Below are 16,643 nucleotides of genomic sequence, written 5' to 3' on the forward strand. Positions count from 1 at the left end.
TACATACCCTCAGCCCCGAGGGTGAACTACTCCCTCCTCGTCATGGAGACTGTCGGGATGATGAAGATGGCCTCTGGTGATGATTTCCCCCTCCGGCAGGGTGCCGAAATAGGCCCCGATTGGTTTTTGTGGATATAGAGGCTTGCGGCAGTGGAACTCCCGATATAGGGTTCTTTTCGGAGGTTTCTGTATTTATAAGAATTTTTGGCGTCGGAAACAAGTCAAGGAGGTGCCCGACGGCCCACAAGCCCTCAGGGCGCGCCTAGGGGGTATGGCACGCCCCTGGCTTGTGGACTCCTCGGGACTCCTCTGGTCCGGCTCCGATGCTTCGGGGGTCTCTTTTGGTCCATAAAAAATCACCGCGAATTTTTAGCTAGTTTGGACTCCGTTTGATATTCCTTTTCTGTAAAACTCAAAAACAAGGAAAAATAGAAACTGGCACTGGGCTCTAGGTTAATAGGTTAGTCCCAAAAATAATATAAAATAGCATATTAATGCATATAAAACATCCAAAACAGGTAATATAATAGCATGGAACAGTCAAAAATACAGATACGTTGGAGACATATCACTCAACGGTAATTCGTTTACCCACCCGATGCTTTCTTCAAGAGAGAAGCCTCTAGTGAAACCTATGGCCCCCGGGTCTATTTTCCATTACATATTTTCAGATCTATAAACCAAAAACCCAAAAATACCTCACTGAGTTTTATTTACTTTTACTTTGTTTACGTTTTAGTAATCTTTTATATCCATCTCTATCAGATCCCATCCTTGCAAGTGACCGTGAAGGAATTGACAACCCCATTATCGCTTGGGTGTAAGTGTTTGATTGTTTGTGCAGGTGCATAGATTGGATACTTGCTTGTACCTCCTACTGGATTAATACCTTAGTTCTCAAACTGAGGGAAATACTTATCTCTACTTTGCTCCATCACCCTTTCTTCTTCAAGGGAAAAACCAACGCAAGCTCAAGAAGTAGCACAAATCACTACTCCGAGTGAAGGAAATATGCCTTAGAGGCAATAATAAAGTTGTTATTTTATATTTCCTTATTCATGATAAAGGTTTATTATTCATGCTAGAATTGTATTGATCGGAAACTTAAATACATGCGTGAATACATAAAGAAATGTTGTGTCCCTAGTAAGCCTCTACTAGACTAGCTCGTTGATCAAAGATTATTAAGGTTTCCTAACCATAGACATGTGTTATCATTTGATAACGGGATCACATCATTAGGTGAATGATGTGATGGACAAGACCCATCTGTTAGCTTAGCATATGATCGTTCAGTTTATTGCTACTGCTTTGTTGAATGTCAAATACATGTTCCTTTGACCATGAGATCATGCAACTCCCGAATACCGGAGCAATACCTTGTGTGCTATCAAATGTCACAATGTAACTGGGTGATCATAAAGATGCTCTACAGGTATCTCTGAAGGTGTTTGTTGAGTTGGCATGGATCAAGATTGGGATTTGTCACTCCGAGTATCGGAGAGGTATCTCCGGGCCCTTTCAGTATTACACATCATAATAAGCTTGCAAGCAAATGACTAAGGAGTTAGTTATGAGATGATGTATTACAGAATGAGTAAAGAGTCTTTCCAGTAATGAGATTGAACTAGGTATGAAGATACCGACGATCGAATCTCGGGCAAGTAACATACCAACAGACAAAGGGAATTACGTATGTTGTCATAATGATTCAACTGATAAAGATCTTCGTATAATATGTAGGAACCAATATGGGCATCCAGGTTTTGTTGTTGGTTATTGATCGGAGAGGTGTCTCGGTCATGTCTACATACTTCTCGAACCAGTAGGGTCCGCATGCTTAACCTTCGTTGACGATATAGTGTTATATGAGTTATATGATTTGGTGACCGAATATTGCTCGGAGTCCCGGATGAGATCACGGACATGACGAGGAGCTCTGGAATGGTCCGGATGTAAAGATTGATATATAGGGCGATGATATTCGGACACCGGAAGAGTTTCAGAGTGCACCCGGTAGTCATCGGGTCATTGGAAGGGGTTCCGGACACCCCCGGGAGGTCTATGGGCCTAATGGGCCAATGGGAGAGACACACCAGCCTACAAGGGGGCTGGCGCGCCCCTTTCACAGGCCGCTGTCCCTAGGAAAGGAAAGGGGGGGGGCTAGCCCCTCCTTCCTTCCCTCCGCATGGGAGAAAGGAAGGAGGGCGCCACCCTCCCCTGCCTTTCCCCGCACGCATAGAAAGGCAAGGGGGCGCGGCTCGGGGTAGGACCCCAAGTGGAATTCGGCCCTACTTGGGGTGCCTCCTTGGCTGCTGCTCCCTTCCCCCACCTATATATATGTGGGAGGGGGCGCCACACATAAGCCAAGACAATCTCTTAGCCGTGTGCGGCGCCCCTCTCCACAGTTTCATCCCTCGGTCATATTTTCGTAGTGCTTAGCTGAAGCCCTGTGGAGATAGCATCATCACCATCGTAACCACGCCGTCGTGCTGCCGGAACTCATCCACTACTTCGCCGTATTGCTGGATCAAGAAGGCGAGGACGTCACTGAGCTGAACATGTGCTGAACGCGGATGTGCCGTACGTTTGGTACTTGATTGGTTGGATCACAAAGAAGTTCGGCTACATCAACCGTGTTACTAAACGCTTCCGCTTACAGTCTACGAGGGTACGTAGACACACTCTCCCCTTCCTTGATATGCATCTCCATGGATAGATCTTGCGTGTGCGTAGAATTTTTTTGTTTTTCGTGCAACGTTCCCCAACACTAAGTACTGTTGCAAACCCATTCATATTTTATTATTGCATTATACGTACTATATTCTAACTTTACCATGGGTTATACCCCCTGATAAAATCCATAGATTCATCAAAATAAGCACACAATGCAACGTAAACAGAACAGTCTGTAGTAATCAAGGAACTTCGTATACTTCTGTAACTCCAAAAAATTCTGAAAAATTAGGACAATGTGGGAAATTTATATATCAATCCCGTGTAAAAATGCAGAGCAAAAGAAAGTTTCTGTGATTTTCTAAAATTCTGCTACTAAGCGCAGAAGTTTTTGTCTTTCAACAAGATCAAATCAACTATCACCCAACATGATCCCATAGGCTTAGCTTGGCACAAAAACTAACTAAAACATAAAAACACAATCAAAACAGAGGCATAATTATGCAAACACTCAAGAACAGAAAGAAGAAGGCAAAAATAATTTTATTCATTGGGTTGCCTCCTAACAAGCGCTATCATTTTACGCCCCTAGCTAGGCATAATGCATAGATTCAAGTATTGTCATATTTCTTCTCATTCTCCATAGATGTGTTCTTGTCAGGAGATTTTGCAAAAATTACTTGAAACACATTATCCATAGAAATTTTAGCATTATCAAGTTGCCCATCTACGTATCCCCTTTGATTTCCGGCAACAATCCAAGAATACTATTGATTGAAAACTTGTTGGATTATATCTAAATCGGGGATTTACTTTTTAAGATTCTCATAATTTTTTTGATTATTTCCAAGAAAATGTCTTAACATATAATCACTATTATAAAGGATCTCATTTATCACCGGTTTCTCATGGTTCATACCATAGAAATAAAAAAAATCCTAGCCTCCTGTACTATGTGATCAAGTTCATTCATAAGAACAAGGGTAGCTAGCTTTTTAGCTTTCGGAATCTTTATAACGGGTAGCTCATAAAACAATCTCTACAAGGTAGGGTGGGTACGGATAAATCTATTTTCAAGTTTGAGAACTAGTGCTGAAATAGCTTCCGCATAAGATTTAGTTCTTTTAAGTATAGGTATATCATCAAGAGTCAAATTTCCAACACAATTGAAAAATTCTTGGATACGTTCTTTCCCCATAACATTCCATTGCCCCAAAACAAAAGTTTTAGCATCCAGATTGCCAGATCGTCCAATTTTAGGAGTTAGGCCATCACTTGTTTCTGCCATACCAAAATCACTCATGATGACTAGTTTAAGCAAATCAGAGATGTGACGAGAAAAAGGCGAACGAAAAAGAGGGCGAATAAAACGGCAAATTTTTGTGAAGTGGGGGAGATGAAAACGAGAGGCAAATGGCAAATAATGTAAATTGCAAGGAGATGAGATTTGTGATTAGGAACCTGATAGATGTTGATGATGTCTCCCCGGCCACGGCGCCAGAAATTCCTTTTGAAGTCGCTTGAACTATGTTGGTATTTCCCCAAAGAGGAAGGGATGATGCAGCATAGCTACGGTAGGTATTTCCCTCAGTTATGAAACCAAGGTTATCGAACCAGTAGGAGAACCAAGCAACACTATGTAAACGGTATATGTACACAAAGAACAAATACCTGCAACCTCACATGTAAAAGGGGTTGTCAATCCCTCTCGGGTAACGGTGCCAGAAATTATCAAGTTGACGGGATAAAAATTGTGGTAGAACGACAAATAAAATTCAGCGAGGTATTTTTAGGTTTTTGATAATATAGATCTAAAAATAAAAGATGCAAATAAAGAAAAAGGCAAATAGCAATATAGATATGCAAATATAAGACGGGAAAATAGACCCGGGGGCCATAGATTTCACTAGTGGCTTCTCTCAATAAAATAGCACACGGTGGGTAAACAAATTACTGTTGGGCAATTGATATAACATCGAATAATTATGACGATGTCCAGACAATGATCATTATATAGGCATCACGTCCAAGATTAGTAGACCAACTCCTGCCTGCATCTACTACTATTACTCCACACATCGACCGCTATCCAGCATGCATCTAGTGTATTAAGTTCATGGAGAAATGGAGTAATGCAATAAGAATGATGACATGATGTAGACGAGATCTATTCATGTAGGAATAGCCCCCATCTTGTTATCCTTAATAGCAACAATACATGCGTGTCTTGCTGCCCCTTCTGTCACTGGGAAAGAACACCACATGATCGAACCCATCACAAAGCACCTCTTCCCATGGCAAGAAAAATCGATCTAGTTGGCCTAACTAAACCAAAGATTCGAAGAAGAAATACGAGGCTATAAGTAATCATGCATGTAAGAGATCAAAGAAGACTCAAATCACTTTCATGGATATAGATCTGATCATAAACTCAAAGTTCATCAGATCCCAACAAACACACCGCAAAAAGAGTTACATCAAATAGATCTCAAAGAGACCATTGTATTGAGAATCAAAAAGAGAGAAGAAGCCATCTAGCTACTGCCTACGGACCCGTAGGTCTTTGATGAACTACTCACGCATCACCGGAGAGGCACCAATGAGGATGATGAACCCCTCTGTGATGGTGTCTAGATTGGATCTCGTGGTTCTGGAACTTGCGGCGGCTGGTATTGTTTTTTGTTAACTCCACTAGGGTTTCTGGAATATTGGGGTATTTATAGAGCGAAGAGGCGGTGCGGGAGGCCACTGAGGTGGGCACAACCCATCTGGGCGCGCCTAGGCCTCCAGTCGCGCCCTGGTGGGTTGTGCCCCCCTTGGGGCTCCCCTCTGGTACTTCTTTGGCCCATGTGGTGTATTCTGGTCCCAAAAAATCTCCAAAAAGTTTCGCTGCGTTTGGACTTCGTTTGGTACTGATATTCTGTGAAGTAAAAGACAAGCAAAAAAGCGCAACTGACACTGGGCACTATGTCAATAGGTTAGTCCCAAAAAATGATATAAAGTTGCTATAAAATGATTGTAAAACATCCAAAAATGATAATATAACAGCATGGAACAACAAAAAATTATAGATACGTTGGAGACGTATCAGACTTCTCCAAAAATACTTCAACAATGTCAAGTTGCTCTTGGGGTACTAGCATTGGAATGATAACTTCCTTGGTGCCAGCTTGCTACATAGGTTCATCTTGATGAGGTGGAGGCAGTGGAACCTGCTGCAAGGGTGCACCGAAGTTTAGTGGAATAGCATCAATTACGATATTTTGAAGGCGGCGGTCCTTGTTTTCCTTTAGTTTGTTGACTCTTGCTTGTGCCTTCTGACGTTTTTCTTCTTGGATCCTTCTATGAGCAAGACTAGCCTTGCGGTCAATCTCCTTGTTCCTCCTATCACACAGCTAAGAGATATCCATTTGCATCCTAGAATGCCAATCAACATTTTCGTTTCGAGTGACACTCAAGGCCTTTGTGATATCAACAATCTTCTTGCTCAGACCTTTCTGCTCGTATTCAGTCTTGGTTTCCTTCTTCATTTTCTCAAGCACTTGCTTGTCAGCGAGTGCTTTCTTGAGCTTCTTCGAGTTTTTTTCTCAGCTCAGCAAAGTGCCTCATTACCATTTCGGTAACATCATCAGGCAGTCCCAAACTCCTCAATTCATCAAATTTGACATCATATGCCACGTTGTTAATGATATCGCTGAATAGCTTGGAATCATAGTTTGGTTCCTCTGTTGAAGCAGGAACACTGGACTTGTCTTTCTCGGGAGATGCATCGACTTTTTCTTCAGACGACAACTTTCTCTTCGCTGCGGTCTTTGTCAAAGTTCTCGGCACAGCAGAACCCATAGGTTCATCAGAGACTGGTGGTGGAGCATGTTTGGGTGAGCGCCTTGGCGAGGGTAAAACTTTCACAGGAGACGAACTATATTTAAGTCAAAGGGATCGTTTTTGCATTTTAACAGAAGCCCCCAAATTTTTCGGTTAATCAATCTGCCGTTCATCTAAAACAAATGCTTTTCTAAATTATTCATATATTTTAAACCATAACTCCTATTTTAACATGTTATATATAAAATTTGATTAAAAATATGTAGAATCTAAATATAATATTATTTTACCTGTTAAATATTTTAAAATATTATTTTGGGTGCAAACTTAATCTACACATGGTCCATTTTTTCGTACGCGGCGATCCGGATTGCAAATAACTAAAACCAGATTGAGACGAAAGAAAACATCGACAGCCACGCACGCACACCTCTGAAAAAATCTCGCAAGGGAATAACAACATATTTCTCATCTTATTCCGAGCGAGCACGCGTGCGCGCACGAGAGAGACACCTTAAAACTGACCACATTCAACCACGTTATGGTTGTGTGAGCACTCAGGCCACCGCCAATGAGGGTGAAGGAGGATAGGCGACAACACAAATGTGATGCCTTGTTAAAATAAAGGGAGTGCACCTATTGAGGTTTAGATTTGTAATTATTGGGTTAAAGCGTGTTTTCTTTATGAGAGGTCACATATGGAGAGTTGGTTGTGGAGCAAGTATTAATATTTGGGAGGACCATTGGGTGCCTAGTAGTCCAAGCAGGAAGGTGATAACTACAAAGGGATAATGTTTGATGCAAACAGTGAATGAGTTGATTGACCCATTTACGGGACGATGGGATGAGCTACTGGTTAGAGACAACTTTCTTAGTGTGGACGCACAAAGAATTTTGAAGATTCCCTTGAGTTCACAAAATCACATATGTTTTCTGTTCGCTCAACATACTATGTTGAGTGGGAACACCAGTATGCTGCACAAACTAGAAGAAGTGATGGGCAAGGATCAATGAATATTAATCCTGTTTGGGACATCTTGTGGAGACTCCAACTACCAAGTAAGGTAAAAATCTTTGCCTGACGTGCTTTGCATGGGATTGTCCCTGGTATGGCAGTACTAGCACATCGACATATTAAGGTACAACCGCATTGTCCTGTGTGTAAGCAAGGAGCAGAAGCAAGGAGCAGAAGATATGCGTCATTGTATGTTCACATGTAGAAGGGCAAAACAAGTGTGGGCAGAACTGGAAATGCAACCATTAATAGAGGAAGTGATTAATATTGACAGGTCAGGGAGCATTATTCTTGAGGAGCTTCTCACACGGCCAGCGAGCCATGCTCCTGTGCTTGGCCGATTGGACCTCAGGGAATCTTTGATCGTTGGTGCATGGTATATTTGGTGGCAGCGAAGAGAGTTTGTGAAGGGAGAAAAAGTCATTAATCCTACAAGTACTGCATTCGCTATCCTGGCAATCACAGGTAATTTCAGTCGAGCCACTAATATGAAGGAACCAGAGAAGGTATTGCAGAAGAACCTCTAGGTAACTCATATAAGCTAAACGCCGATGCAACTTACTTTGAGAATGGTACGGGTGCGGCAGCTGCTGTTCTCCGAGACAGTAGTGGTGAGGCTATGGCGGGGTCGTCATGGCTGCTAACTCATCTCCATGATGCCACAACGGTGGAGGCGATCGCACTTCAGCGAGGGCTGGAACTGTTGGAAGACCTTGGTTGTCAATCGGTGATTGTTGAATCAGATTCGCTGGAAATTATTCAAGCTTGCAATGGTGTGATTGAAATATGAAGCGATCTGCTATTTTGACGGATTGCTTTCAAAAGGCTCTCTGTATAGGTGATGTTTCTCTCACGCATTGCCCCAGGGAGGCTAATAGATTGGCGCACAATCTAGCTAGACATAGTTTTGTTTCGAACTCTACTTTTGTTTGGGATGGTGATCCCCCTGGGTTTTTATTTTCAGACGTAACTTTGATTTGAGTTAATAAAGTGCGTCAAGTGGATTTCCCCTAAAAAACGTGTTTTTTTTCTCCTGTTGCAAAGCACGGGCTCTTTTACTAGTAATACATATATGAGCATAACAGAGCTACTATATATTTGCAGCACCACATATACAATCATTATATATTGGCAAAGAAATCAACAATAGTTACAGTCAAAATATATACACTTGCCAATATATATTGATCGAAGAAGGCAGTAGTGCATCGTCGACTAGTGTAGACTACCAGCAATCAACTAGTGCAGACTACAACTTATTTAATTCGCAACCAGGCTTATAACGCTATACTACCGTGGACTAGCTACCAACAATGACGCGATCCATCACAGTATATACAGATATCGTCATCCATTCATCGCCACTCCAGGATTATTCTCGAGGGGAGCAGCGGTCCAAAACCGCCGTCTTCCTTCGCCGCCGTCGCTGCTGCTGCTGTGCCGTCCTCACAGGCCACTAGCCTAAGAGCAGAGCTGCCAGCGTGCTTGCTGTGCTTGAGCTTCAGCTCTTCGAGGCTCCTGGCGAACACCTGCTCCAGCCAGGCCCGCAGAGGCCGCCGCCCGTCCTCCAATGCCCATGACGCCGCAAGCATTTGCTCCATCGCGCCATCGTCGACCTCCAACGTGCAGCCCGAGGCCAGGATGTTGCTGAGTACGTTGCTCAGGTCCTGGAGGATGTCGTTGGCCAGTTTGCCAAAGTCGAACGCCTTGAATTCGATCGCTCCGTCAACCAATCCCAGGAGGCTGTCGATGGACTCGTCTGGATTGTCGTTGCTGCTGCTGTCGTCGGCGTCAGCGTCGCTCGATCCATCCTCGCCGACGGGGAGGTTCAGGTCGAACGGCACACTTGATGTTCTGTGTGGCCGCTTGGGATTGCTCGGTGATTCTAGCAGCTTTTCTTGGTCGTCAGAAACGTCCAGCTTCCGCTTACTGACACAGCCAGAGTACACAGAAGCCTGAAGTTTGGTGTGAGGGGAAACTACCACCTTACTGCTACTAGGGCCTCTGCTGGTGATCGCCGTGCCTGATTCTATCAAGATCTTCAGTTGCTGTCCTCTAGCAGCCAGGATCTTCTCTTCGGAGAAAGTATGCCCCTCTTCCACCCCAACCGAGACATTTTTGCTGCATCGTGCCAATCTTGTTGACAATATTACTATGGAGTCATTAATGGCAACTTCCTTGCCGCGCATGTCTCGGAATCTACCGGTGTCAACGGCATGAGAGAGACTGTCCTGAATGAGGCAGTCAGCTTTATCAATGTTGTCGAGGAAGATCACACAGCGCCGCTTCTTGCTCAACTCATCAACGATGCAATCTATGCCAGTCTTTCCTCTGAAACTTGAGCCGCCCCAATCCTGGAGGCTCAGGTCCAGATAAATGAAGCTGTCTTCGCTGCCGTGCACGAGCTCTGCCAATGCCACGGCAACTCTCCGCTTGGCCATGCTGTCGAAACCATGAAAACTGAACCAGATGTCGCTCTTCCTGCTTGTGCCGCGGCGCCTCTCTGTTGACTGGCAGCCAACAATGGATCCACAAATAGCACTCAGGGCTTCCTCCTGCCTTCCGACTACCTTGAACAGGCGTTCCACGAGTAGCTTGTAGTCGCTCAAATCAGAACCTTGTACTGAAAGGTGTGAAGGCTTTCGCCATTGGCCAAAGGCAGACACACCTCCTGAAGCTGGTGAATGCAGAGCACTAGGTGATGGTTGCCCCATATTTGTGGAACCCCGGGAGCTATGAGACTGTGCAAAGGGCTGTGGGGGCTTCATATTCAAATCATCCACCTTACTGGGTGTCAAGTGGGTAGACTTCTCTGCATCCACTGCATGTTTCCAGCTCACAGAACTTGTACCCTTGGAAGAAGATCCACGGGGCGTGCTCAACACCAAATCCGTTGCCACGGATGCAGCAGCTGATGGCGACATGCTATCTTCACGATCATGGCAGCTTGACAAGTGTTCTTGCCGCAACTGCGCATGCCTGTCTTGAAATTGCTCATCACCCTTTGAATGCCTCCCTTGAAGATTCAACACAAGGCCTTCGTTCCTTTGGTTGGAGATAGATGGAGGTGAAACACTCTTGTTTGGGGTTGCATTCGTATGTGTAGCAGATACTGCAGAAGGCCTAATAACCTCCCTTTGAAGTGTAACCAACTCGGAACCTTTGCTCAGAATTGCTGATCTTTCTGTGTCAACAGGAACACCAGTGTAATGTGGGAATACCTGGTAAGGACCTGCGTTGATCCTCTGGCTTCCTTGGTGGAGCCGCAGGCAGTACTCGTTCCACTTCTTCTGCAGATTCAATATTTTTGATTTCAACACCATCTGATCATCTCTAACCTGCACTGAAGAAAAACTGCACGTTTTTATACCAATGAGATACAAAATTATCCATGTATTTAACACGCTGTGCATGCATGTGTTTGTTGCTGTACTAAAAACGTTTCAAAAGACATAAATAGCTTCACACCTTGATTGCATCAAGTCCACTGTTAAGACCCATCATGCTGCCATTCTGAAGCAGGGAAGGCAGACCTCCATGGTGATAGCCTTCAGCTGTAATGCCACTCCCTTTAACGATTGTTGTGACTTCTTGCTCACATCTATCATTGCACTGTTGACACCGGAGGGTTTGCGGGCAAGGATGCGCTGCGAGGCTGTTAGACTCGTAGGAACCATTGACAAGTCCACCAAAAGGAACAAACGATTCCACCAAGCTGCAAATTACAAGATTGAAACTGTTAGGTCCAGTTGATGAAAGAAACTGCAGTACATGACACTATGACAGAAGCCAGACCAAGTACAATGAACTACTCCCTCCGTCCCAAAATAAGTGTCTCAACTTTATACTAACTCTAGTACAAAGTTGTACTAAGCTTTAGACACTTAGGGGCTGTTTGGATTGTGACGGCAACTTAGGTACAGCTAGTCATAACACTAATACATTTATGACCCCAATTTTAGCTGGGCATTAGAATTTCCGGTCAGAGAACAAATTTTGCTGCACTATTCGAAGCCTAACTCTTTCTCGTGAAAATGCATTTTTTTAGTGTCTCTTACCCTTTTCATCAAGCTGTTATAAATTGCAAGTGCATGGATTTTATGGCAATAAAACCTCTACTATATTGCCATGGTATAAATGTACCAACGAGCATCCAAAGGATCAAATGATATGAGAATTGAAATTTGGAAGATCAGCAAGCAAAACTTATCAGATAAGGAACAAACAGCGAGCCAAAGAATTACTGAAGAATATGGCTAGTACCCATCAAATAAAATTAAAAAGGATCAAATGATATGAGAATTGAAATTTGGAAGATCAGCAAGCAAAACTTATCAGATAAGGAACAAACAGCGAGCCAAAGAATTACTGAAGAATATGGCTAGTACCCATCAAATAAAATTAAAAACAAGATGGGTCGAATATCTGAAACTACTAGACATCACATTATCAACCCAGATGCAGTAAGTGCATATAAAGAATCTTCATGTAATAATCAAGTTTAGTTACTAATGTATCCAAAAGAATATACTGCATGGAAACACTCCGTGTCTTAAGCACCACTAGTCAATGATAAAACCATCATTGTATATTTTAGATAAGATGTTCGTGGACTCTTGGCTCTGACCAGTACAACCCAAATCATCTTTTAAGTATACTATCCGAATTCAAGATGAAACAGTTCTGAAAATTCGAGTTCCATTTTCCCCACCGCGGAACACTTGAATAGTACAGTATCAGAAAGAAAAGGAAAATGTGCAGAGAATGAACTGAACCATAGATGGAACAACCACAATAACACAGCTTCAGTTTGACGTACTTCATAATTTAAATACGGTAACAAGCATGAACACATTGACCGCTTAAGTAAGGATGTCCGGGCAGGTAAAACCACTATAAACTGTCGGCAGGAGAAAATGGTTCTACTAACTACATAGATTATATATTTAATAAAGACCTTATTGAGTAGTAATTACAGTACACTCAAATGAAGCATGCATCGCTGAAGAATACCCAATGCTACGATGGGCGTACACGCTTATATGGAATGAAAACATTAAACTAAAATCAAGGGCATAAACTACTACTAGTAGGTCATCAGACAAGAAGTATCGTACGTGTAGTAATTTCGAATTAAGAAACATCCAGATTATAAACTAAGCACCGAGACCAGTCAGCCACCAAATGGTTGCCAATCAAACCCTAAGCATAAACAATTACTATGAAAGATACTCCCTCCGTCCGGAAATACTTGTCATCAAAATGGATGAAAATGGATGTATCTACAACTAAAATACATCTAGATACATCCATTTCAATGACAAGTATTTCCGGACGGAGGGAGTATATATGTGCAAAAGTGAAAGGGCTTCTTCACCTTGCGGACTTGGATAAAGGAGATGCCGTGGTTGCCGGAGGCATGAGTCCGCCGGCGCGCACCGCCGTGATCGGCAGCAGCTGGAGCTCCCAGTCCTTGTCAACCAAGGGGAACTTGGACAGGAAGGTGAGGTAGGTCTCGTAGGTGGCCGACCACCCCATCACCCAGACACGCCCCTCTCTGTGCGTCTCCAGCACTCGCGTCACCTCCGCCACCACTCGGCGCCCCCTCTCCTGGAGCTCGCCGTCATCGGGGACCAGTTCTCTGAGGTCACCAACGCTTATGACGAGACCGGAGGTGGCGCTAGCCATCGCCGCCTCCACGCCGAGTTCTGTTTGGTCGATGGAGTTTGGACAGACGGGGAGGACGCGGTACGGCGAGGCCGCGGCGAAGTCTGCGGCGGCGGACGCGGCCCCGACACCGACGAGCATGGGGTTGCGACCCCGGGCGAGGATCTCGGCGATGCGGCGGCCGTTCTCCTCGCCGGCGCCGCCTGCGATGCTCCCGGCGGGCGAGGGCACGTCGGCGTCGTCGGCGGCGGCGAAGCTGCAGAGGAAGAGAGGCGGCGGGCGGGCCCGCGTAGGGAGGCGGCCGAGCAGCGGCATGGGCGGCGCGGGGCGGAGGATGGCGAGCTTGATGTCAGCGCTGCGGAAGCCGGCGTCGTCAAAGACGCGGCTGACGACGGGGTCGTCGAGGATGGCGAGCAGGAGCTGCGAGAGCTCGACCCTGACCTGCGAGGCGGCGGTGGCGGCCTGGAAGGCGGCCTGGTGGTAGAAGTGGTAGGTGTCCGGGTTGCGGCGCTGGTTGGCCTGCGAGCGCTTGATGGCCGCCATGAGCGAGTTGGACACGGGCGGCTCCGGCTGCTCGTCGGCGCCCGAGGCCGACGAGGAGGCGGAGGCGGAGGGGAGCCTGTCGAGGGAGACGGCGAAGCAGAGCTCGAGCGCCTTGAGCTGCACGCGCGGGGAGTAGGCGGCGCTGCGGGCCCGCGCGAGCGCGTCGCGGAGGAGCGGCGGGGCCTGCTGCGCGAGCAGCGCGGCGACGAGGTGGAGCGACGTGGTCTGCGCGTGCACCCTGCGGCGCGCGGAGACGACCGCGGCGTCGAGGGCCGTGACGGCCGCCGGCGAGAGGCACTGCCTCGCCGTGGGCACCGGCGTGGGCATCTCTCCGCGGGCGCACGGGCGGATTCGGGCGTGGACCTGGCTGGCTGGGATTACTGCCTTTCACCAGGCATGGGGCGGAAGCGTAAAACCAACCCCCGAGCCCGAGGGGTAAACCGCGACGAACGACAGCGAGAATCGCTTGGGATTTTCCGCTTCGCTTGCAGGTGAGAAGGGGAGAGGATAATAACCGGCTCGGAGAGAAGGTGGATTGCTTGCTTATAAACCACGACGGATATCTTCTTGTTCCTCTTTTTATGGCATCGGAGTGGGGAAATTTGGTGGAGTGGAGGTGGAGCATATATGCCGATGCGGCAGCCCTCGTCACACACTGTGTCTACTGTCTAGCGGTAGAGGCAGTGCAAGTGCGGATTGAGATCGAGATTCCTCCTCCTTTTAGCCATAAGCCCCGCTCGCCGTGCTCTGTCGTGTACTCCTCCCCATCCTAGCTGCCGCAGCATGATTGTTCCCTTCTATTTACCTCACACAATGGCATGAGATCATGTAGCCCAGCCCTAGATGCTCAAGGCAATGGGATCTAGCATAAGCTATGGGTACAGTCACAGGATGCATGCACACTGCCTCCATCTTGAATTCCCAGCTGTTGAAGTGCTCATATGGTCCTCCCATGATTTTTGCACCACCAATTATTGGCTACCGACGCGGTCCAACTACATGTTTGTAACTGGAATTTCAGCCATTTCTAGTTGAGGAATCCACCTTGAGCGGGCAAAAAACGTCTTTTTTTTTTTGTGTGTGTGTGTGGCTTGAGAAACAAACCGCATCTTTAGCTCGATGCAGACGTCTATTGTTCTGTTTATTGTTAGGCTTACATCACATTCGTTCGATTTTGTTGTCGACCCGTGTCATCCAAGGCGCGCCGAAAGATATTTGTGTGTCTCCAATTTGATTTGTTCCCCGTTTCCAGCCACACATGCATTTCGGTTTTAATGTGTTCCTCATATGAGTGGATTGAGCAATGTACATAGTATTTTTCTTTAATGATGGAAAGCAATGTACATAGTAGAGATAGGTCTAGAGAGAATCCACTAGAAATGTTGTCTTTGTGCTTACAGTGGGCTCTGGCCCTACCAATTAGTGACAAGTGGTGTGTGTGTGATGATGTTTAGATAACTTACAGAGAGGGACTTAGAATCTTATACGGTGTGCCACAATCCATATCGATGTGGACATAACTTACACAAAAAAATCATGAGAGTGATGCTTAACATTTTCCTACGAAAGAATGTAACTTATCAATTGCACTGTTGAAACAATTTGATGCACTGTATCTTTTCTCTTATCGCAAATTTTAGTGACATGATTGATCGTAGAAAGGTTATACATACACTAGCGCACAAGACGCTACTGGTGGCATGTCAAAAAACACCTTCGTGACATGTCGCCCCCACGCCATCGATACGCGCAACTGATAAAATATATTGGTGGTGTGCAGACCCCCACCCCCACGCCACCAATAACAAATATATCGGTGGCGTGTCACGTGGAGGCACGCCACCGGTACTGGATATACTGATGGCGTGTGATAACGAGTCACACAACCAGTAATATTCATCGCTGGTGGCATGTCATAATAGGGCCACACCACTAATTTGATATTTACACATAAAAGAAGCTACACGATGGTGTTTTCCTTGCCAAATGATAGCATTTTTCAGTTTAGTAGCAGCAGTAATATCATATAGCATCTAGGGTTGACATTACTGGTAGAGCCAAATGACATCATTTAAGTTCATCAAATTGTTAATTAACATGATATGACTTGTAACTAGCATATAACATGTTCAACGAAATACTAGCATACTATGACTAGATACCGTGCCTATTAACTAGATTCTTCGGCGTGATTCGGGGTTCTAGCCTGGAGAATCAGAACCAGAGGTGCAGCTTCCATCTCATAGTCTTGTGTAGGGGCTGTCCGGCCAGGTCAACCGAGATAGGTTCAATGTGCGAGACAAATGAAGTTCATGGTCGTTGACATTTTCATGAGAGATTCTTGAAATCTGATTTCACATCAATCTCAATTTTGAACTTCTCTAGGAAGTCACACCTCGCCTCGTAAGGGCATCTCCAAAGTGGACCCTCAAATCGCTTGCATCTGCCCGGACCGTGCTGTCCAGATGCATTTTGTCATCCAATTCAGTCCCGCATCGGTCCACCAACGCGTCTGGACTTCAGTTTTCCTACAAATTGGAGGCAAATAAAGGGGAGCTCTACAGGAGTCTAGACATCTGTTTGACTAATCCAAAGCAACCACGTATCCTCTTTCTGTCCGGATGGCGGAAAGCCGACGCTAATTTTTCTGCTTTTTGGTGGAAGCTGGCTAGCATTTGGCGGAAGCACTATTGTTTCACTTTTTTCTTCAAGTGCTACACCATTTTTTTCTTTTGTAAGTGATCACTATGGTGGAAGCTGGTCACAATGGCGGAAGGCACTGAAATTTTCAAGTCATAATGGCGGAAGGCCATTAGCCAATGGCGGAAAGCACTAAATTGTTTCAGTTTTTTATTTGAAGTGGTATACTTTCTTTTCATTTTTCAAGTGCTCACACTAGACCGAGCGATAATTTTTT

The 16,643-nt window shown here is 45.4% G+C and overlaps 1 protein-coding gene across 1 annotated transcript; it reads right to left on the reverse strand.

Moving 5' to 3' along the window:
* Positions 1-8,613: 8,613 nt before the first annotated feature.
* Positions 8,614-14,747, reverse strand: LOC119308535 (protein DWARF 53-like). The gene is made up of 3 exons (XM_037584663.1): positions 12,894-14,747; positions 10,985-11,231; positions 8,614-10,854 (listed from the first exon to the last, which is right to left on the reverse strand). The coding sequence occupies exons 1-3, from the start codon at positions 14,051-14,053 to the stop codon at positions 8,872-8,874; spliced, it is 3,390 nt and encodes a 1,129-aa protein (XP_037440560.1). The 5' UTR covers positions 14,054-14,747; the 3' UTR covers positions 8,614-8,871.
* Positions 14,748-16,643: the final 1,896 nt, after the last annotated feature.

Source organism: Triticum dicoccoides, chromosome 5B (assembly GCF_002162155.2).
Source record: "Triticum dicoccoides isolate Atlit2015 ecotype Zavitan chromosome 5B, WEW_v2.0, whole genome shotgun sequence".
In the NCBI taxonomy this organism is placed as follows: Eukaryota; Viridiplantae; Streptophyta; class Magnoliopsida; order Poales; family Poaceae; genus Triticum; species Triticum dicoccoides.

Excerpts from the sequence above, each read along its gene's own strand:
- LOC119308535 (XM_037584663.1), bottom strand. The coding sequence starts at position 14,053 with ATGCCCACGCCGGTGCCCACGGCGAGGCAGTGCCTCTCGCCGGCGGCC. Across the intron at positions 11,232-12,893 it reads CCTTTATCCAAGTCCGCAAG|CTTGGTGGAATCGTTTGTTC; the intron begins GTGAAGAAGCCC and ends TGTAATTTGCAG. Across the intron at positions 10,855-10,984 it reads GTGGACTTGATGCAATCAAG|GTTAGAGATGATCAGATGGT; the intron begins GTGTGAAGCTAT and ends TCTTCAGTGCAG.